The sequence below is a fragment of the Lagopus leucura genome, unplaced genomic scaffold (assembly GCF_019238085.1).
Source record: "Lagopus leucura isolate 7727_CA_CO unplaced genomic scaffold, USGS_WTPT01 Super-Scaffold_100012, whole genome shotgun sequence".
In the NCBI taxonomy this organism is placed as follows: Eukaryota; Metazoa; Chordata; class Aves; order Galliformes; family Phasianidae; genus Lagopus; species Lagopus leucura.
The window spans coordinates 126,790-149,989 of record NW_024962267.1 but is presented as its reverse complement, the minus strand read 5'-3'; the positions used below and the strand labels follow the sequence as shown (position 1 = coordinate 149,989).

The 23,200-nt window shown below is 40.9% G+C and overlaps 1 protein-coding gene across 2 annotated transcripts in view; it reads left to right on the top strand.

Annotated features, from left to right (window-relative positions):
* Positions 1-2,640: 2,640 nt before the first annotated feature.
* LY75 (lymphocyte antigen 75) overlaps positions 2,641-23,200 on the top strand; it is a 43,616-nt gene continuing 23,056 nt past the window's right edge. Inside the window, exons 1-16 of one of the 2 annotated variants that reach the window (XM_042874955.1) lie at positions 2,641-2,710; positions 5,994-6,368; positions 6,754-6,927; positions 7,195-7,359; positions 7,890-8,000; positions 9,238-9,378; positions 10,612-10,800; positions 11,633-11,790; positions 12,158-12,268; positions 13,400-13,488; positions 13,828-14,000; positions 14,192-14,388; positions 15,187-15,329; positions 20,800-20,881; positions 21,459-21,530; positions 22,891-23,014. In XM_042874955.1, the coding sequence (XP_042730889.1) occupies positions 6,023-6,368; positions 6,754-6,927; positions 7,195-7,359; positions 7,890-8,000; positions 9,238-9,378; positions 10,612-10,800; positions 11,633-11,790; positions 12,158-12,268; positions 13,400-13,488; positions 13,828-14,000; positions 14,192-14,388; positions 15,187-15,329; positions 20,800-20,881; positions 21,459-21,530; positions 22,891-23,014 (2,275 nt within the window). In that variant the 5' untranslated portion in view covers positions 2,641-2,710; positions 5,994-6,022. Of the gene's footprint in view, positions 2,711-4,498; positions 4,584-5,993; positions 6,369-6,753; positions 6,928-7,194; positions 7,360-7,889; positions 8,001-9,237; positions 9,379-10,611; positions 10,801-11,632; positions 11,791-12,157; positions 12,269-13,399; positions 13,489-13,827; positions 14,001-14,191; positions 14,389-15,186; positions 15,330-20,799; positions 20,882-21,458; positions 21,531-22,890; positions 23,015-23,200 lie in introns of those variants that run through there. The other variant, XM_042874954.1, reaches the window with a different exon arrangement.

Sequence of the window (23,200 nt, the reverse complement as noted above, 5' to 3'; positions counted from 1 at the left end):
CAGAAGACGTTCCCCACCACAAAGAGAGAAGTCGCAGGAGAGTGGCTGCGTCCACATGCCCTTCTTTGTCCTGTTTCTCAATCCCGTTTCTAGTATTTCAGGAGGCCTTGTCTAATCTGAGTTTGAATATGCAGTAGGACAGAATTTGGCAGTCACTTTTGAGTAAAAAGAAGGCTCGTATTACAATGAAGGTTTGTAATTCCTTTTTATGAATTCTGGAAATTACCTACTGTGTTTCTGTGTACTGGGAGAAAGAACACTCTAAAATGCTGTATTAACATGAAGCATGTTGTTCTTTAAATGCTGAAACTTGAAGAGAGTAAGGATTCCTAACAATAACAGACCCTTCAAGCCCAACTAAGAACTCACAATCTTGGAACACATGTTAGAGGTTCGTGCAGCTTGTTAAAGAAAGGTAAAGAATATATAAAAATTCAGATTGTATGGTTTCCTCATACCCTGATTGTAAAAATGACCCTTTCATAACTTGTTAGAAGGGTAGGCTGCTGCAACAAGAAATCTAAAGAAACAGTAAAGAAATGCTGTTTTACTTTCTGTTCCCATTTTGATAAAAGCTAAATATTCATTAATATTTTAAAATTAACATTTTAAAATAATTAAGCCCGCAAAAGTCAGCAAATAGCCTAAGTGTCCACAAAGAAAAGACCATCCAGGTGGACTTAACACAACAAAAAAATAACCAGAGTATTGCTTAAGCATTTTCTATGATCTCTCTGCACCCAGATCAGTTGCTGGATGCTTCATACATCCACTTTCAGTTTCACTGTTTGTTTTTCCATGGCCACATATGGAATTCACCAAGCCAAATGTTTTTTATGTGTCAAAAAAGAATCATTTGGCTTTTGGGCATGCTTACGGTATTAGTTGAAGTTCTCCGAGTTTTTGTTTCATTAAAGTACCTTTACACATGCCCAGGGCTGGTATTTTAAAGGGTTAACAGGCTCTCCACTAAAACCGGAGACATGTTTTAATACCAAACTTATAAGCAGAATCTAGGTAGGAACAAAATATTTTCTCCTCCAGCAAATCTCTCAAGCCGTCATCTGTTTTGCTTTGTTGTGTTTCCTGTGAAGGCCTGAATATTGCAAGCACTGATGTTGCAAGGTGGAAAAAGTAATAAACAACCCTTGTTCCCTGTTTAGATGTCCCAGTTTCAGAGTCACTTCTGAGGGGACCAGAGAGGGCAAGAAATTACCATCTCTAATGCCACTTCCCATTTTTGGGAGATGCTGGAGGTAGCAAATCCTTTTCCAGCATTCCCTTTGTGCTCACTGCCACGTGGATGCTCTCAACCCAGCCAGAAAAACCAGATTATAAAGTGTTGATTGTAAAACAGGGAGGAAGTCTGCTCAGGCAAAGTACCTATTAAGTGTGGTGAGCAGAAGTGAGATTGAGGTGGAGATTTATGGATAGACAGGTGTTGACGCTTTCTGCAGGTAACGCTATTGTTAAAAACATATGGGTGCTATAAACATATGGGCATGAAAGCAAAGAAGATATCTGTTGATGAACTAGAAAGACTGCTAGAAATAAAAGGCTCTTAGTCATGATGTTGGCACCTCCAAAGGCTTTTTGATTGTAAAGGCAAAGTCTGCTTGGAAGCAGGAGGAAAGACTGCTGTGCATTGGTGTCAACTGTTGTAGAATCTCCCTGTACCTGAAGTTCTCCATATGTTACTCTCTAGGAATGCTTGAAATCTGCTCTGCTGTGTATGCTGCTCTGCAATGAGCTGTAGTTATGGATGGGGACGGGAAACATTTGCGGTTTGCAATACAGAAACTGTTCACCTGTTATGCTGTGAGTAACATTCAAATAGCAGTTCACATCAAATGCAGAAGCCTCATCCATAATGCCAGCATGAATCCTTTTAGAAATACTCTTTGACACTGCATTAATTTTGATAAGCTTTGTACAGATCGCTGTAGAAGATTTTTAAAGGTTATCATATGACACAAGCACAGATATTATTTCCTGTGCTATTTCCTCCTCCTATAGTGGTTTGTTGGCTGGCCTTGCTGGCTTTGTTGGTTTTGTTTTCATTTGCAGAGTAACCATCCCAGGTAAAATCATCTACCTTGAGGAATTACTTTCTCATTCTCCTTTGCAAAATCTGGTGTAATTAAAACAGGAAAGACGTCTCTTCTATAGGTGAGAGACATGTTATTTAGGTGGGAGGGCAAGCGAGTTCAGCAGAGAGAAGGCTGTTTGAAATACTGCCTTTGAAAGCTGGCTTCCTTAGGAAGAGATGTGCAGGAGCCAGGCACTGTCAGTAGTAGGGAGGGGACAGGGAACAGTGTGGCATCAGATTGCACAGCATTTGATTAGACGAATTGCACAGAGTGCAAGCCCACCAACGGGTTAACAACCACAATTTACTTAGCTTTTAGCTGGTCATTTCCACAGAGCATTGTCCTGTAATTTTTTTTATCGTAGTAGATGGATAAAAAAGAAACAAACAAAAAAGTATATGTTTCTTTTTAATGTTCTTGATAGAAAATGTAGTAAAACTACTGTATATACAGTATATGGCTTTCAGTAACTTTCTGTTTTTGAACTTCTGTCATCAAAGCAGAGCCGCCTTAATTGTGCTTGTTCAGTAAAGCAGGTGTACAGATCTGAGTCTGTAAATCCTCACCTGTCTGCTGCTTGGCTGTGGAAGAAGGGAACTATGCATTTTGCTTTGTGTTCAGTAAGTACACACTGCATGCTGTTAGTTCTGAAGCTAAACTCCTCTCCATTCTAAAACTGGGTTAGTCAATTATTACATCAAAAATAGCAAGCAGGCAGGAGGGTTCATGGGGATGCAGTGTTCACACCCAGTGTTTCTTGTTGTGATGTTTTATCTAAGAAATGGCACACCACCTCACCAACACGTTTCAGTTTCAATTGCTTGCTTTTATATCAGCGGGGAATTTCTGCCTCCTACTCTCTGCATAGAGACACAAGCGCTTTGCTCTTCCAGAAGACACTTTTGCATAGCAGAGCCTCAGTTTTGCTGCAGCTGTGGAACCTCTTTCTGCCTGAAACCAATTTTTAGAATAGCTCCTGCCCTTGCAGCCAGGTCTGGCTCTGCAGCTCCCAGCAGCACGGAGCACTTGCTTGCTTACAGATGCCTGGTTTTGTTCACCTCTTTTGGCTCAGTTCCTGGTCAGGCAACACCCTCACTACTGCCTTCCCTGGGTGGCCGGATTCCTGCATCATGGGCACATCTGAAACACATAAAGCAGGCTTCGTGCTGCCCTTCCCAGCTCAATGAAGACCTAATGTTTCTCTCCCTGAACGACTTCTCCTCTAAGTCTAATCAAAATGGATGTTTCATAGCCAAAATGTTTTTTCCTTGCAACTTTGCAAGTGCTTTCTTGCACAGCTGGGGTTGCAGCCTTTCCAGGTCAGCAATGAATCACTGAATCTCAGGCTACAACCAGGCACAATTTTATTTCACATACTTTCTGTCGGCTCTCCTTCTTTCTCTTCCCCTCCTTCGTGCCAACTGGTCACCCTTCTCTTTGTGCTTTTATTTTTGGTTTCTGCAACTTCCTGTGCTCAGCATCATCATTTTCTCAGCAGCAGCTATTTCAGCTGCTCCCAACCCTCCCCCTTCCCTGGCACAACTGGATCAGCTCACTGCAATTTTAGCTTCCAGTGACTTGAAAATGCCAAGTCTTAGAAAGCACTGAAGCAAATGGGACCTGTGGGGATGGAGTATTGGCATGGCTTGTGGGCACAGCCTGTTGGTGCATCCTATGGGGATGGCTTGTGGGCACGCTGGGTGTTGGCACGTGCTGTGGGGACACTGTGGGCATGGCAAGTGCTGTCAGAAGGGCCCTGCAGCCCTCACAGCGCAACGCAGCCCACGGCCATGCTGCTGCAAGGACTAAAGGGTGGCATATGCAAACTGTGATGTAACCCACTTTCCGTTCTTTTACTTCAACGTCTGCTATTACTGGTGCTCCTTTTCTTCTATCGCTTTTTTAAAAACTTTTAACTCTAATTGCCATATTAATGAGCCCAGTTTTGTCAATTTTTTACTCTTTGTCCTCTTGGAATTTTCACTTAATTTCCTTTCGATTTTAGATTTTAGTTACTTTTTCATCACTTTTCTTGGATTCTGTTGGAGTAATTAAGTCAGCTTTTCATTTTTTGCTATTTATCAATTTTGCAAGGCTTTTTTTCTCACTCTACTTTTCCTTTCCCTCTTTTTTTTTTTTTTTTTTTTTAACTCATTCCCTTCCATTTCCCCCTCTCCTTATTTTTTTCTCTCGTCTCCCCAAGCCACTTCCCTTGCCCTCTGCCCAGTTCCCGCAGCGCCAGCCCCGCTCCGTCCCGCACGGCCGCGCCCCGCACCGCCCCAAACTCGGGGAGGCAGTTCTCCTGACAACAGGTGACGCGCGGCGGGGCGGACCAATCGCAGGGCGGCCGGCGGCGGGGCGACGCTCTGCCACTTCCAAGCCCGCTGTGCGCGTCCCTCCGCGGGACCATGGGGCGGCCAGTGGGACGCTGCGTAGTCGCTTGCTGCTTCGCCTGGCTGCTCGCCTGCTGCGCTGCCCGCCGGGACGACGAGGGTAAGGCTGGGGCTCACTGGGCGAGGAGGCGCCGCGGTGCCATTTTCCCGGTGCCGGGCGGGACGGTGACAGCGGCCGCTGCCGGGCTCGTCCCGTGGGGTTCCGGGCTCAGAGCGGGTCGGAGGGCGTCGAGCAAGGGTTTGGGCGGCTGGTAGCGGAGCGATGCAGGAACGTCGTGGCAGAGTGTCAGCGCGTTTTTAGCTCTGAGTTTTGCACGCACAGGCGGGAGGAAGAGATACCCAGACCTCCCGAAAGCGGCTAGGAGCGTTGACCCGCGGCAGGCGGTTGGTGGGCAGCGCTGGCGCTGCGCGGGGGCACCGCGACCCGGGACAGTCCGCGTCGGAGCGCTGCGCGCAGCGAGCTGCTGTGCAGGGAGGTCTGGAGGGAACAGAAGCTTCTGTGGGGAAATTTTAAAGGGAAGTGGTTTTCTTCTGGATGTAAGAATGAAAGTTTGATGGGAAGAAGTGAAAGAAAAGCGGGGAGAAGGAAAATCCGAGGGGAGGCGCGGGGCACGGTAGAAGCGGAGCGGAGAATGAAAAGCGAAAGGGAGGGAGCGTGTTGGGGAAGCACAGGGTAGAAAGGGCCCGCAGCGCTGGTTGGCTGAAGCCGGGAGTTAATGGGGAGGGTGGGTTAAAAAAGCGTGAGCCTCCGGCCCAGGCGCCTCGGGACTCCGCTGTGCGCTCGGCCGGCCCGGTTCCGCAGGCTGCTTGGCACTGCTACGATGGAAAATTCCCGGTGTACTGGGAAGTAGTGGTAAAATTCACTGAATAACAGCGCAGAGTATTTTCCTTGCCATTCAGCCAAGCCTATTATTAAGTCATATTTAAAAAAAAACGCAGCAGGAATGCGATTGTCGGTGAATGACTATGAGGGACGAAGCGCTACTCAGCAGATTCCTCCCTTAAATGCCCGAGTAACAGCCGTGCGGGCTCGGGACGGCACAGCTCCGGCTGCCGGCTCTGTGCTGCGGGGCCGTCCTGTGGCGGCTGGGGAATGCTCGGAGACCAGCCTGTCTGTAACAGTTGCTAGCATTGCTCGCTAAGTGCACGTTGTTGTTAGATGTGCTCTGGGCTCTGTCGAAACAGGGATTGATCCAATCTGTACGTGTTAAAATTAGAGTCATTTTCATTGACAGAATCAGGCTTGGAAAACAGCCTTACTTTGTCCCTTCATTTTGTATAGATTTCTGAAGAGATTTATTTTTTTTCCTGAGGTAAAGAATACTCACTAAGGGCAGGAAAATCTGCTTACTGGGAAGCTGCAGCTTATATGAGAAACAGTGCAATGTAAAGACAGCTGTTGTATTTTCTAGTAGCACACCTCAGAATGTGATTGTTTTTTTCAAAGAACCTCCTCTGAAAGTGATACTGAGTCATAACCATCCGTGGCCATTCACTTGTTCTTACACAGGCAGCGATGCGTTTACCATTAGGCACGACATGCTCAACAAGTGCATACAAGTTAAAAACTCACGGATTGTGATAGATGACTGCAGAGAGACGAGTGAAGGTCTGTGGAAATGGGTGTCCCAGAATCGCCTTTTCCATCTGGGCGCCAAGCAGTGCTTGGGACTCGATATATTCACCAAATTACCGTCCCGCCTGAGAATGGTGGATTGCAACTCAGACCTTCGGCTGTGGTGGCGGTGTGCTGATGGCTCTGTGGTTGGTGCGTCTCAGTACAAGGTGACCGTCAAGAGTGCCTATGTAACAGCCAGCATAAACGCGTCTGACCAATGGAGAAGCAACAACTCCTCTGGTGATATATGCCAGTATCCGTACCATGGTGAGCTCATGCAGGGCTTTGGGTCGGGGCTCCAGTTTGAGTTATTTTTCCTCCTACTCATAAATTCTGTGAGCCTTATTCCTTAGCGCTTTGTGCAAACGACCTGGATTTCAACAAGATTTGAATGTATTTGTCTCTAACTTATCAGAAAGGGGGAAGCACATTTCTGATACGTTACGCAGCACACAGAAGAAAAAAGTACGGAAAAATATTTTCTCTTGTTTCTTTCAGTTCTGGCATTGCTGTGTATTATCTGTAACGACAAGTTACCGCGTTTTAAAGCCACTAGTGTGATTTGCATGCTTTTGAATTAACTGTGTCAGTACAGGCAATTAATTCTACTTGGTATCTTTTGTATCTTATTCTCTACCTTTTTACCTTCTAGAGGTTTATACCAAAGATGGGAACTCCTATGGGAAGCCCTGTGAGTTCCCCTTTCTGTACAACATGACCTGGCATCATGACTGCATTCGGGATGGGACACACACAGGTGGGAAATGGTGCGCCACGTCTGAAGATTATACTCGTGATGGAAAATGGGGAATCTGCTTACAGCCAGGTATGCAGGGTTTTTAAATAGCCATCCTAAAAACATTCTGTGACTTCATGTGCGTACAGTTCCGCCTCAGTGCAACAACATCACTATTAAGCTGGATAAAAACAGGTCAATTTTCTATCGCAGCATTGACAGAGCAATCAGCACACGTTTACTCTGCAATATATGTGATTTCAGTGTAAAAATCCATAGAGTGTTTTTTTGGTTTGAAATATTTATGGTGTTTCAGTATACTTGTAGTTAGAAGTACGTTCTGCTTTCTTTGCACAGAGGATGGTTGTCGTGATATCTGGGAACACAGTGCAGGCTCTCAACATTGCTACCAGTTCAATACCCAGTCTGCTCTTTCTTGGAAGGAAGCTTATATTTCATGTCAGAGGCAAGGTGGAGACTTACTTAGCATCCAAGATGTGTCGGAATTAAAGTACATACAAGGTAGATGTAATTATTTGCATATTTTTATCAGGTAATATTGATAAATAACATCAGTGAAGACAGCATTTTAATTTCTGCCTTTAAAATTCTTGGTTACAACTTATTCACCATTGAATGCGGTGTTGTATAATCTGTGTACTAAAGCGAGATTAGCAACTCACTTTGCAAGTGTTGTTCGTTTTTAGTTTATCTGTGCGGTTTCATTGGTCAGCTGTTCTTCATATACTGAGTAACGTCCCCAAAATCTCAGATATGAGCCAGAGTGGCAGTTACTGGGGTGTGTGCACATCCATTGCACCGGTGTGTTAGTACTGCGCTGGAATGATTTTAGGAGACATCTTCGCTGATGTTCAGGGTTGGCCTGGAGGGGCTATCAGTGTGCTTGTGATATAAAATCACATGTCAAATACCTAGAGGCACTTTCAGATGACGTTTTTATTTTAAAGGAGAACAATAAAAGATGAATATTTTATTCAAATTGTTTTCTTTAAAAAAAAAAAATTAATAACCATATAAAAATATATATGCAGCTAAGGATGACATCGCTGAGATCTTCTGGATTGGCTTAAATCAGCTGGATGTTTCTAGAGGCTGGCAGTGGTCAGATCACAAACCTTTGAACTTTGTCAACTGGCATCAAGGTAATGATGTTTCTGGTGGTACTGAAAATATTTAGAACAGAAACCAGCATTTTATTTTTCTCTTCTCTTTTCTGTTTTTCACTCTTATCTTCTTCAGTGGACTTAAACAAAACTGTCATTGCTCCATTTCTCTTAAAAGTTCAGAACGTCCTTTCCTCCTAGAGAGCACAAATCTTTCTGCACTCCTGCTATATTTATGAAAAATTAGGATAAGCCTCTAAAAAGATAAAACTTATGTAGTATCTTTGAGATCTGTTTCAGTTAGGGCAGCTATAGACTCCTTTGCTACTAAAATTTCTCCTCTCATTGGCAGAATAACATTGCCTTCCCTCAAGGAATAACATTATTGATGTTTGTGTAAGAACCAATGTCACTCAGAAGTCTAACGTGTTTTTAGACTTAAAGATTGCTTAAATATGTTGTAAGGTGAAGATGAAAGAAGTGTAAAATTTTTGAGAACCTTTTTTAATTACTCCCAAGTTCCTTGGGAGAATCGATGAGAGACTTGGTGGGAATTTTCAGCATAACCTAGTAATATTCTCATGAGTATGATGTAGATATTGATATGTGAGACTCCTTGAGGTGTAACAGTCAGGAACACAAAAATTGAGACCTTGGCCCGGTCTCTGTACCCTCCCATGAAGAATTAAGGTCTTTCCCGCATGAGACTGAACAAAATCAGTGCAGGGAAATGGGGCCCAGGTCAGATTTGCATTATGCTTCATAGAAAGTCAAAGGCCCTGTTGGAAGGGATCTTGAAGGGAAGCTGAGGACTGCAGAATGTTTAATCTGGAGCCTTGTCTGTTAAGGTAAGGGTTATATTGAGAAACTGCAGAGCTATGTTTGGAGTTGGTCTGGAAAGGGGCTGCCAAAGGAAACTGAGGGCTGCAGAAAGAATTCTCCCTTGAGATATTTCTAGTCTGGGAAAGTTCTCGGCCAAGGGTTTGTTGTATTGTAAATAGAACTTTTTTCCTGGTTGTATGGTTGAACACTGGCATAGAAGCCCAATACCTCGATTCTGTAACTTTCTTACAAAAAAAAAAAAAAAAAAAAAAAAAATTATCTGGACCTGTGGAGAAGAGGTGCCTTCATTCAAAGCAAAAAATGTTCTTCAAATAGGATGCTTCAATATGCAAAGCATATTACTGTACTGAAAAGCAAAAGAAAAAAAGATGCAGTCACTGCTTGGCTGTTTGATAACTTGTGCTCTTCTGTTTCTCTTTCTTTCTGTCTATAGATATGCAGGATTTGTCCCCTCTGGATGGGACTAGCTGTGTGGCAATGAATGCTGCCTCCAGTCAGTGGCAGAGTTACCACTGTGGGAACCCACTTCCATATGTTTGCAAGAAGTCATTCAAGGAGGTTTCAAACCTCACAGGTAGGACAGCTTTTGTGTTTGTTTTTGTATGCTAATGTGAGGGCAGTGCTCACTTACACAATTGTTTTCTTCCTCCCCAAACCTTCTGAAGCATCTCTGCCAAAACTCTTCGCAGCAGCTTTGGGTCTTTTAGCAGACCAGAATCAGACTCTGTCTTCAGTGTCAAGATGACACCACAAACAGCTTTCATTTTACACAGCTTTCTCACTAATACACAGAGCATTTCCCAGCACAGTCCCGCCCTTTGCACCATGGTTTTTTTCAGACATCCGTGGCTTATGCCTTCTCTCCCATGCAGCTGAAAGTCTGGAAAGGACAAACCTTTCATTTGCTGCTTTAAACCCATTTCTCTCACTGTTGGTGTTTATGAACATAAAATGGGACTTACCTGGGGCTTGGATCAAGCTGTTTAATTCAAGTAGAAGTCATTAAATGGCCTTGCTATATTTTGAAACCAAGCCCAGCTGTGGAAATCAAGAGTACAAGAGCCGCTGACTTGCCCGGTGTGTAATCTTTATTGGATCTGTTACTTTTATCTTGTAAGAGCACGTAGTAACACAATGGGAAAAACAGAAGAGTTCTCTCCCCTGCACATACACACCCACGATTTTGTTTTGGAACAGAAGAGCTTTTAGCATATAACTTTTTCAGCATGCATAAAAACAATTTGAATTCTCAAATAGCTTAATTTGCAGAAGAAAATACTTGAAACTAAGCAGCCGTTTCTATGTGAGTTACTCAGAATTGATCTTTTGCATGGTACAGCTGTGCATATATATATGCCCTAGAAAAGTGCAAATCCCTGCCAGAACAAAACAACTTTTTGTTGAAGCTGCTGTCCTGCAGTGAAGTAACTTTTTTTTGCTTTTAATTGTTTTTGAAATCTTGCTTACAGTTACTTCTAAACCTTTTGCTTACAGCAAGCAAAGTATGAGTTATCTTTTTACTTTTACTCCCACTAACTACTTTCTCCTTTTGCCCACCTTATGGCCCCAGCATGCTACTAATCCCCATAATGCTGTTCAGTCAAGCTTATTTGCTCAACTAAATTGTGAGCCTTTCTTAAAATGTTAGCTGGGAGAAGATGTGTTGTTTATCTGGGAATGTATTCCGATAGCTGCCTTGTGTCTGCTTTCAAGGTACTGCTAAATTTTAAACATAAAGAAAATACCAACACAGTACTCTGATCAGTGTTAAATAAAAGCCTCTAATTCAGTTTCACTTCGCTTTTAGAGTTTTGGAGACACTTGGATACTCGCTGTGATGTGGGTTGGCTTCCCCACAATGGCTTTTGCTACATGCTGATACACAACCAGGCATCTTGGAGTACAGCAGATCAGTTGTGCAAAACAAATAAAAGTAACCTCATCAGCATACACTCATTGGCAGATGTGGAACTCATTGTTACAAAGCTTCATAATGGTGAGCTGGGGAAGTCAAGTACCAAGTGCTGTGCACCCTAAATTACAAACTGCTTTCTGTGATCCAGAGTATGACTGTGAGAATCTCTAGCTCTAAATGAAAGTGTTAATGCTGTACTTGTACCCAGACTGGTGCTGAGTGTCACTGCTCAGCCCAGTCCTTGTCTATTTGTTCTTGTTTTAGTTCTATTTTATTAATGTCTTTACTTAATTAATCAAGGAATCCTTAGAGTTGTAAGGGATCTTTAAAGACCATCTATCCCAACTCCCTTGCAATGAACAGGAACACTTACAGCTACATCACGTTACCCAGGGCCTGAACCAGCCTCACCTTCAAAGTCTCCATGGCTGGAGCATCCACCACCTCTCTGGCTACCTGTGCCAGTGGACTAGCCTACTTCTTTTTGTCTCATTTATAATGTCTAACACCTGTTCACTTTTCTCATTCAGACAGAATCACAGATAGTTGGACTGGATTTTTGACAGCTGGGTCACTGAACTGATAAACATGATCTGTACTTTGTGGTCTTATGTTTTTGTCTGCGTTCTAAAATAGATTTTGGTTGAGCTTCTTTTCTTGCATGTTCATTGTTTTTTTTTGTTTGTTTGTTGCCTTTTCTGTAAAAGGTACTCTCATGTTCATGAATACAGCTTAAAAATTAAAAAATAATTCGGGTTTGTCTCAAATTCCATTTCTTATTGTAATAAAAGCATAAATGCATCAGTATTTTAAGTAGAATATGAATTTAGTAAAATGAGGTTTTTATCAGTCCTTTCAAATCAGTTTGAATGCTATTCTGAAACCCCCGTGTTGTCCCCATTTTAAATGACAGATGCTAAAGAAGAAGTGTGGATGGGTCTCAGGAACGAAGACGTACCGACCTTGTTCAAATGGTCAGATCACACAGATGTGGTTTTTACATATTGGGATCAGAATGAACCAAATGTTCCTTTTAATGCCACTCCTAACTGTGTGTCTTATTCAGGCAAGGTAAGAATGTGATGCCTTTTTTTTTTTTTTTTTTAATCTTCCCCTTACCTCCCCTTCATCCCCACCATAAGTTGACACTAATGTATGTGAAGTACAAGGGAGATAAGTAAGAATGTTTATATTTGACACCACCCTGACCTCTTCCCTTTTCAGATGTGATCCAGTATTCTCCTATGTGCACAATTCAGCTTTCTCTCTTCTCTTCAAAACTTGCACCTACAAGTATAATCCAGGGCCTCTCACTCACACTGTTCTTGGTACTGCAAGTAACCAAGGCATTCTGGCTTTCCCATGTCTGAAAACTCTGCCCCTTCACTGTGGAAAGACTGGAGAATTTTAAATGCTCTTTTTCCTTTCCTTTGAACAGCTGGGGCAGTGGAGAGTCAAATCCTGTGAAGAAAACTTGAAATATGTATGCAAGAAAAAAGGAGAGATTTTAAATGAAACAAAATCAGACAAAAATTGCTCACTGGATGAGGTAATGGGGAGTCTGTACATATTTTACCTTCACTTCAAAAGATTTGCAGGAAATTACATATTTTCTCTTCTTAGTGTTTTTGTAATGTTTGTAAAATAAAACCTGTTGTACGTCTTGACTGAAAAATGGTCATTGCCAATCTGTTTAGGGGCAAAATTATTGAGGTTGGGTGCAGGAAGTGTATTTTATTTGTTGGGGAAAAAAAATCTAGGTGTTTTATCGCTATGCCCTTTGTTTTGTAGTTTCTGCTCTAAATAAACTTTCTATAATTTAGGATAAGCAATTTTCAGCATAAGGGTATGCAGAGAAAGCAGAAATGTAATCTTTCTCTTTTATCTATGTTTTACTTGACTCATCTTAGTTCTTTGGCTCCAGTAAGGTTGGTTCTTTATTTTCTTAAGCGTAACATATTACAGTGTAAATAAGTCCTGAAGACTTCTCTGTTTTAAACAATCTTGAGATGGCATTATGAGCAACCTCAGAGTTTTTTTGTTTTGTAGAATGTATTGCCTGAAACAGAAAATATGTTTTCCCCTTATCTTTCTGTACATCCTGGAGGCATTCATACTCTGTCTTTTCAGAGGCTGCCAGTTACAGCTTTCTGTGCTGGTCTGATGGTGGTGCATTGGTAGGGTAGCAAAGAGCACTTTAATATTCCTTGGAATTTCAGTGTAATTATGGGGAAAATATTTGAATAAGATGTAATTTTTGTAAATTCAAATGTTTTCAGCAGAAAAGATTTTTTTAAATAAAGGAACGCTAATAACGCCCTTGTATCTTTGCTCTGTTTGAATCCTGGCGTTGGTGGAGCAGCATCAAAACTCCTATTGTTTTGAACAGGACAAGGCTGTCTCCCTTGTGTTCCTCTCTCTAAATACACGTAGCAGTCAGAAGACACTGCAGAGTCGAGTTAGAACAGTGCTGTATTCTATTTCTGTGGTTACATTATTTCTTAGGACTGTAAATCTGAGAGTTGATAATACTGGACCCTGTGTGTGATGCACTGTGTTTCTTTTTATATATGGTGTGCCAGCTTGTAGGCACCAACCAGTGTTAGTGATTTCTGTTCTCCTGCAGATCATGCCTAAATGAAGCTGTTATGTGTAAACATGTGCTTTGTTCTGTAACCAGGGTTGGGAGATGCATGGAAACTACTGCTACAAGATTTTGGAAACGGAAGTTTCATTTGGAGCACTGTGCAACCTTACAGTTACAAACAGGTAAAGCAAATCTCTGTCATTTATGTGTGTGTTTTATAGTAGGATCCTGGAGGTACAGTCATGAAACCTCTGTCTGCTAGGAAGTAGTTACAAACAAAAAAATAAAGTGCTACCGCAGAGAACTGACAAACTGTTCTCCAAGATGTGACAATGGCAAACCTACAGTGTGAAGCCTTCTTAGAATTGTGTGAATTCACAGAGCCTGCTGTGTGTTGAATAAAGGATGGTCTGAGCAACTATTTCAACTAACTGAAGTAATACAGTGCCTGGTTTTCAGATCGACTCAGTAGTTTCAGGTGTCTTTTAAATACTGACTCAGATTAATATGTGAATTTTCAGGTTTGAGCAAGAATTTATAAATAGTCTGATTAGAAAACACACCAAAGTTGAAGAAAAATACTTCTGGACTGGTTTGCAAGACATTAGCCAATCTGGAATGTATTCCTGGGCTGCAGTGGATGGGGAAAAAAGTGAAGCTGTGACATATACTAACTGGAACTCCTTGCAACCAGGTAAATGAAACAGTTCAAAATAAGTAAAAAAATACTATAGTTTTATTTTCAGCAAGCATCAGAGCACTGTGTTGTGGGATTCCTGGGATGAAACAAAAATAGTCATTCAGAAATCCTTGTTTTTTTGTTTTTTTTTTTTTTTTAAAACTAGACAATAGTTTTAAAAGTTTCTCTGGTGGCTTAAATCTTAGAGTTCTCGGGAGGATGTGTGGTCATGTCCAGTGGGAGGTCTCTTGGAAAGTGGGAAACTAAGGATTGTAAAACCACAAAAGCATTCCCTGTTTGCAAAAAATACATCGGGCTGCCCAAGGAACCAGAAGTGCTCCCAAAGCCATCTGATCCCTGTCCCCCTGGGTGGCATAACGGATCTGGCCTTGCCTGCTACAAGGTAAAGTGTTATTCCTGTTGGATGTTAATTTTTCATTATTGTCTTGCACCCATTTTGTCTGCAATGAAGTGTGTTCTGTACACAGCTCACGTAGCAAGGTGTGGGAAACATAGCTTAAATAGCAGAGCTGTGAGCACGGATCCTGAATGGATGGCTCTCATGTTGTGCAGCATAGCTGTCCCTGTTTGGCCGATTGGGTGTGACAGCTGGCCCTGGCAGTTTCCCCAAATCTCTTGTTGACCAAGTGCAACATGTCTGTGCACAGAGATCCTGCTGACAGGAACTGGCTTGGACTGAAGTCAAGGGGATCAAGTGGCTGAGGTGTATAAGCCAAATGTAAAATTCTGATACATATAGGTAGCAAAGAAGGAGGCAAAGAACTGTCTGCATCTGCGGCACCCAAATGGTCCTGTGTCACTAAAAACTGGGCTTTGTTGTTCACCCTGTGTTTTGAAGAACGCCATCACTTAAAACACACAGTTTGGCTTGCTATTTTGGAATGAATTGCATGTTGTTTTTTAAAATCTTTCTGGTAAAGAAAAACAGAGAAGTTCTGCCATATGGAATAGGCTGCATTTGAAACAAATTTTGTCAGCTAAACTTCAAAGTCTGACTGTCAAACAAACTGAGAAAATAATTAAGTAGTCAGATTTAAAATCAAGCTCTCTCCCTTTGGAGATACTGATTATTGATTCCAACTTGGAGTGTCTGTGTTTGAGTAGTACAGCAGAGGTTTAAAAATACTATCACTGGAAAAGTGCTGTCACTGTTCTACTCTGATGTTTGCTTGTTGTGAAGTTCTTCCACAGTGAAAGAGTGCTGCGAACCAGAACTTGGGAGGAGGCGGAAAGGTTCTGTGAAGCACTTGGAGGCCATCTTCCCAGCTTCACTCATACGGAAGAAATCAAGGCGCTTCATTCCATCCTGAGAAAAATTATCAGGTAACAAAGCAGCCATGGGATACAATTTTGATTTCAGTCACACACGGCAGTAAATTGTAAATGCTGCCACTGACCCCAAATGGCAAGTGTGAGATGGTGTACATGGACTGTGTTTCCCACAGTAAAAACAGCTAGATGTGGCATTTGAACTGCTGGTCATGTCGCTGCCTTCCTGGAAAATGTCAAGGGAGTACAGCTTGGGCAAATGTTTCACAGTGCTCAAGGGAATGCAGAAGAAGAGAGATGTACTTGGAGCATCTTCTTCTAACTCTGTGTTGTTTTAAGCATTTCCTTCTCTGTGCTGAATGAGTTGCTTCTGTTCTTAATTGATACGTTCTTCAGAGATGAGTTATTTGAGCCTTTCAGATAGGTCTCATCTTTATTCATGAAATGCTTCCTGACTAAGTTGAGTGCTATCTTTTGAAAACGTGAATAATGTGGTGTCCAGCAATCTGGTTGGCACAGATCCCGTTTGGCATAACTGTACTAACACTGCATGAGCATGAGATGGGTGTGCTGAGTTTTCTGCTATCAACAAATTAAATGCTACATAATTTATGAATCTTAGGCTTTTTATTTAATCAAAGGAACTGTTACTGCAAAGCTTTATTAGGCATTGGTGTGATGTCAGATCATTGTGTAATATGTTTTTTGATTGGCAGCCTGGTTTTTCAGAACTTTTGCCAGCTTAAACTTGCGTGCTGCCAGTTATGTGATCTAAATTGATTTCATCAACAAACAAAATCATAATTATTTTAGAAGCTGCCAACATACAATGCTGTGATTAAATTTTAAAACTTGATGACTGAAGAGATGCTTTCTTAAAAACCAGTGTGCTTTTTTTAGAAGCACGTAAGTCATGAAAATTACTCATTGTTTATGCTAAAAGACAAAACCAAACTCGTATGCTCTATAAATAGATGGCTTAGCTTGCTTAAAGCCACCGTGACTCCTTTACTGAAGTGGCTGAGGTCCCTGGAATAAAAGTTGATGCACAGATTATTTTTAGCAATGCATCTTAAACTATTTACAAATTTTGTTGTAATGTTGTACCTAATCTGCTATGGGATATGATTAAGGAATTAACTTATTTTCATACCGAGTACAAACATCTGGAGGTACTTTGCAGCTTGCAGACCATCTCCGGAGGATTACAGTTAATGGCTTTTTTTTGTTAGAGGCTTAATGGTGGAGACTTCTGTCATTCCAGAAAATCACCTGACTCATGATACTGATAGAGTTCCCATGTATCAGAAAACACAACAGCCTGAAAGAAAAAAGGTCCTGGTATTTCAGTATTATTCTACCAGAATTCTGATATTCTCAGGGGTAATACACTGAATTCAGTGTATAAATATGGGGCAATATTTTGAGCCCAGAGTAAACTGGCTTGCAGTGAGATTTACACCTGTCAAGTGCAATCCCCGACACAGTATTTCTGTCTGGATTAACCTCTTCTGAAACACTGCAGAGCTTTTTGAACAGAAATGTAACAAATTTGACATTGTGTAAAATATTTTAAGTGTTTATTTGGACAACTTACAAGCACTTCATGACATTATTTACGCTTTTAGATTGCACAGAGATGGTGATTAAATGAAGTATTTTAGAGATCACGAGCAAGATTAGCTTGTCTAAAAATAAGCTCATTTGAAAAAGGAGAGAGGAAAAAAACAAGCAGATTATTTCACCAAGAGCAGTCAGTTTAGGTACCTGGAAGAAATTATTGTAGGGTAATGTTAGGAGTGATCAGCTAGCAGGGTTTGCTGGCATGCAGTTTGTCCTGTGTTTACTCAGTGCAAACTCTGACCTGAGGTATTCACTCAGCGTGGTTATTTCGGCTGAGGGAAGGAGCCACACCTCGGCTTTTTTGGTTTCATTTTTTTTCCCACTTTGCACAGTTCTCCAGTGAGTCATTGAGAACTGTTTGTTTTCAAATGTTAGCTAGAGTCAGTTTGGTTCACCAGGAAAAGGGCAGCTTGCCTAGTCCATTTTGTTCTTTACTCGGATTCCACCTTAGAGGCAAACAAGAACTAGGACAGCTTCAGCCAAGTCAGGCGATTGCCATTGTGGAGGAAAATAAATTTTGCCTGCCAGCCTTCCTGTCTGAAAGAAATATGAGATAACCTCTTTTTACTTCAAGGGACACGATACAGGCAGAACAAATCCTGTTATCTTACTTTCATTCTATTAGGATTGTTTTTCTGGGCGTTTTGTAGGTTATAGCTGGCAGCAGCGCAGGACTCAAGGAGAGTAACAGCTTGGGTTGATTTAGAAATATTATTACTGTGAGGACACCTTACTGGAACGAAACCAGTTTCCTTTTGTATGCACAACTCTGCTTCTGTAACTACACAGAATCTAGAAAGCCCCTTCAATATGGGAGTTTGCAAGAAAAGACTGATCTGTATTCTCAGCATGCTTGCCAAAACAGCAGTGTCATTGAAGTGAAGTTGTTGCAACTGTGTTAGCACTGCTCCTCTGCTCTGCTGCCAGAGTGGGTAATGAGCTGGATGGAGGTTCAGTTGGTGGCAGCAGCCTGCTAGAGAGAGGAGCAGGGATCAAGTGGCTTCATGCATATTGATGTCAGAAGCATAAGCACTTGTAGGTCGTGTACGTGCGTGTTTGTTACACTTCACCTTTTATCCAGAGTTGTGAAGAGCTGCACACCGGGGTAGTTCACTTAGGTTCTTCATCTTGTGTTCTTTTGTTTCAGCAGTTAGAATAGGATAGTAGCAAAAACACTGCTTAGCATCACAGTCACATTGATCTAAACAATATTTATTGACTCCTGCACAAAGTTGGCTTTTGTGAAGTTCCGATTCTGTATAAGAGATAAGCCAGTGGTATTCCGCAGGAATTACTGGAGATTTAGGGTCTTTCATTGTTAACCAGTGTGAAGTCCATATAAAGCACATTTTGCATCTATTTTCTAAGTTAAAACTCAGGATAACCTAGATTTTAGAGGTCATTCTGGGATTGTAGCTCAAAGGATGCTCTGGCAGACATAAATCTATTCTGATAACAGTCTTCTGGATTGGTTTGAAATGTTTCACAGTGAGAACAGATAAGTGAAGTACAAGCAGGTCCCTTGCTGCGAGCCTAGTTGCAGCAGAGCCTTGTCTTACTTGTCTTACATGCTTAATGGCATTCTTTTCCATGATGAGGTGACAGTATAATTTTGAGGGATTATCAGATGTCTTTAGGTAAGCTTAGCTGTGTTGTCAAGAGCAGTGGAACAGTTCCTGAATTACGTTCATTTCTAAAGAATTCCAAAATGTGTGTTAACCTGCAAGTGCCCAGTCAGCTGGAAACCCTTGTTATAACAGACTTATAGCTGTGAACTCAGGGATAGGCTGGAGAAATTCTTGACCTGATACACTTTTTATTTATTCTTATTTATTTACTTTGTAACGTAGAAGCCCTTTGAGTTCAAAGACTGAAAAATCACTCTAGTTCCTCAGGTTATTACTGCAGATACTTGTGAAATGAGTGTCTCAGACTTCCGTTTTAGCAGATGTTCCTCTGTGATGATTGGCTGCGCTAGGCCTGTAGGTGACGACTAGGAGGGGAGGGCTAAGCAGTGTCTGCTTCATAATTGGCAAGAACAATCCAGGCAAAATAAGTTCTAAAGGCAAGTTGCCAAAGGCCACTTAGCTGCTTGACAGCTGGTGGATGGCTCAGTTTCTAGCTGGAGTGATGCGGAGTGTTCAGGCTGATATCACTGAGGACTCTTTGGTGATATTGAAAGTCTTAAGACTGTTCAGTATGGTAAGTATGGCTGTCACACTGATGTTAGAATTTAATACTGGAGTTTAAGGGGGGGGGGGGACCAAAAAATCTGATTTGGTGGTTTGATGCTTTTTCTTCCTAACAAGAGCCCTACAAAGTAAAGCACCATTGCCCTTTCTGGATTTCCTGGATTTCACATGCCTCACCTATGTACTCTGGGGTTTGCTTTTATTTGTCATAGATCTGAGTCCCAAAGGCAACCTTTAAGACCTGTTTTTGTGAAGCCACTCTTGAAACTTTTATTTTTTTCACACTTCAGTATTAAGGTCTTGGGAACACATCCTCAGCTTCTTGCAGGCTGTTCCAGGTTTTTTTTTGTTTTTTTTTTTTTTATGCTGCTCTGTCAGCTGTTTCAGGCACAGTTTAGCATCTTTAAGGTGATATGTGTGAGAAGGCAGTGACACGATCTTAACAAAGAGTTTCTTCGGTTGCCCTGGAATTTCTTATGCTGTTAAGCTGGGTTTAGGTCCATCCCTCTACATAACAGACTTATGTTCATAAACTTGCCAAGTTCTATCTTAGAGTCAGTCTGATAGTTTGTCACCACTGTTTTTTTAGAAGCCTTCTCCAAACTCTGACCTCTGCTGGCCAGAAATCTCTTTTGCTTTTCGAGTCCAGATTTGTTTCTGAGCTATGGTTCCTTCAGTCACGATGTACTTTTTCCTCATAAAGTTATTCCTCTTGGGGGCTCAGTGTCCTAACTTATTGGCAAGAGTAATTATATGCCTTCCCTTTATTTTTAAATGCTAGAAAAGAAAACCTCTAGTTCTTTTTTAATAAGCTAGTATTTTAAATATTCTGCATTGCTTTAAATATCCTTCTCTATACTTGGTACATCAGTTTTTGTAACAGTAGGCCAGGTAAGTGTTTACAGAAACCCACTACTCTGGCATTGGTGCTTTTTTATCTCTGTCAGTACACATTAATGAGTGTGTCTCTCTGATACTTCACTGCAGTCAGGTGTCAAGTTGGCTGTAATTTCATTAGAAAATCGTTGTTTTTCTCTCTGCTGCTTTCAGCAGTTACCAACTCTTACTTTTCTTGGGCAGGCTAGCAGATTGGAGTGAATTGTCTTAAGCTGCAGTATCTAGAACAAAAATGGTATTTCAAAAAGTATAGGCTGCAGCACAAAACTGAACTTGCAGTTTAACTGACTGTGCCCCTTCTATGAATTTGCAAAGTTCAAATATGTACCTGTGCTTGGTTTGTTTATGTCCCTGACAAACCTAAGAGAGAAAAGAAGTCCATTGTTTTGTGTGAATAGTTTTTCATGTGGTTTGAGAAAGAGTGTTCTTGAGAGGGGTGACCTGGAGGTGGATGAGGAGAAGCAAGCCAAATATCCCCCTGCGATAGTCTGGGAGAAAAGTATGGAAAAGAGACCTCCATTTCAAATGACAACTGTTGAAGTGGTGATTCACTGAGTGAAGAAGTTTCGTGATTTACTTCTCTTGCCTTGACCACAGAGAAAACTAACCGACACATCCTCCTAGATGGAAATGCCAAGAGGACCTACCCTCTAGGCCCATTTTCTGCTTTACCTGCTACAATGTACAGTGCTGAACTTCTGGCCCTTGATACTAAGTATTTGCTTGATACTAAGTAATGCAATTCCTTAGTCTTTCTGTTAGATGTGTTGATACATATAGTTGGCTTAAAATGTTGTTTTGTTTCTTTACAGTAATGACAGATGGGTATGGATTGGAATGAATAAGAGGAGTCCAGATTCTTTGGGAACCTGGCAATGGAGTGACGATAAACCCGTAAGTTAACTTTTAACCAGGAAATGTCATGTCCTGATCTCTTGGACTAGATTGAAAAATAAATTTATAAATCCTTCAGTAAAATTATGGCACATCTTTCAACAGATGAATAATTCAGAGGCTTGTGCACTGATGTGCCATTATCCACGCAGTTTTCCAATTAAAGCCATATCTTTTTCCAATTAAAAGCATATCATTAATAAAGTTAACCTGATATCTGTCTTATTCATATTAAAATATTTTAATGGAAATATAGTAGTAAATATCTAAGAGCTGGTGGAGGGAAGAAGATGTCTTAGTGCAACAGCAGAGGGAAGAGTTTATCTGTTTATCTTGATAGAACAGACTTCTCCAAAAATATCTTCTTAACTGGAGTTGATTTTATTTGCCTGAAACTGCGAGTTTTTTTAATTTATTTTTCCTCTACAATAGCAGGTACTTTTAAACTTCTGATGCAATTATTGCCTTTTAATGTCATTCTAATGGTGCAAAACCTCACGGGATCACAAGTTTAAAGAGGCTACCATAGCAAAAATAGTCCTGAAGTAATCATTCTTTCATCCTGTCCTTCTTGCAGGTAACTAGTCTTGTCTTGCCACATGATTATCTGGAAGATGAGTATGACACAAGGGACTGTGTTGCTTTAAAGGTTAGTTTCAAGGTTTTTAATAATGGTAGCATGTTCTTCCAAAGTACTTGGAAGAAATACTCCTGCTAGCTGTATACTGAATTTAGGTTGACTGCTGAAGAAGTTTTCACTGTAGAGTAAAAGACTTCTGATGTTCCCTTCATTAATCTGTACCTAGTATTGCATTTCTCTTCTTCAAGCAGCTGTAATGAACTGAGTGCTTTGCTGATGCTGATCTGTCATAAGACTTCTTCTGAACTACAAAATATTTTAATACTATTTTCTGTTTCTTAATGCCATGCTATAAATCCATTGAATATTATACATAACACTCAGGAACATAACATGGAATCTTAAAAAAAAATAAAAATAAAAATAAAAAATAAAAAATTGCGAAAGAAGAAAAACCAATCAGAACTCTAAAGTAACTTTTAACATCTTGATTAGTTTTTTCTGAACTGTCAATGAAGAATGTGATTGAAACAGTGTAATGGGATGCAGTAGCCAGAGTAGAGCGTGTATGCTTGTGTTTGCTGTATCTCTTTACTTACTTGTGAAGTAGACTGTACTTGTTGTTTCAGTTTTTCATTCAAGGAGTTCTTCATAGCATATTTTTTATTTCAGTCTCAATGGCATGAGTTGTAATATGGCCTTTAACTTCCAGAAGCATCACCTGACTTTGCAGATCATTCCAACATTGCCCATTATATTAACCTACTTAGAACCACTTCAGCTTTTTTGACTTATAGCAGGAAACAATACTTGTATTCCTTTGTTTCTGTTCTCAGCCATTTTCCCTCATTTTCTTCCCCTATGTTTGTGACCCTAAAGTACGAAGCTGATGTAAGTGTGCGACAAGGAGAGCATTTTGGAGGAAGCATTGTGAATACAGTAGCCTTCCTCCTTTACCTGCTAGATCTAGACGTGTTCTTTTCACTAAATGAAACAAAATGCTCCTTATTGGGGAGACCAGCAAGACTTGACTGTAATAAATAATCTTATATTAAAATATTGTTTCTATGCTAATTCAGATGAGTGCTTCCTCTGAGGAGAAATGACATTTTTTTTCAGGGCAACGAGTTGCAACAGAGAATTCAATAATAGGCAGAGACAGCACCCCTGTGCTACAAAAAAACGAAGGAACAATGTTGCAAGGAAGGGCTTCTGTATATAGACTAACCTTAGACACTTAATCCAATTACTTCATAAGCTTGGCTAGCATCGAGTTACAGTTTAAAAGTTATATCTGCTCAGTTTTAAAAAGTAAGTTGCGTGGAATGTGCATGATGACTTTGCCAAAGTACTTTTGTAATACAATTTCATTTCGTGTTTCAACAGTCCATACCATACTAATTCTACTCTCTGTTCCTGTTTTATACAGACCTTTCAGTTTTCAAGGAGATCATTTTGGAGATTTTATTTCCATGAAGGCAGAGACCTGGAGTTTTATTTCAAGCCTTTTGATTGTGATGCTAAACTTGAATGGGTCTGCCAGATAACTAAAGGTAAACTGCATTTACATGCATTTTGTGTAAAAGAGCATGTTTACAGGTTTTTAGTTCCTTTGTGTTAACAGTTTTTATGAATTAAAGTTGGTGGAATTTGAAATTGAGCCTTAAGTAATTTAGGTCTAACTAGCTGAGAGTAGGTCAGCACATCTGAAATATCGCTCATGATCAAATTGGAAGATT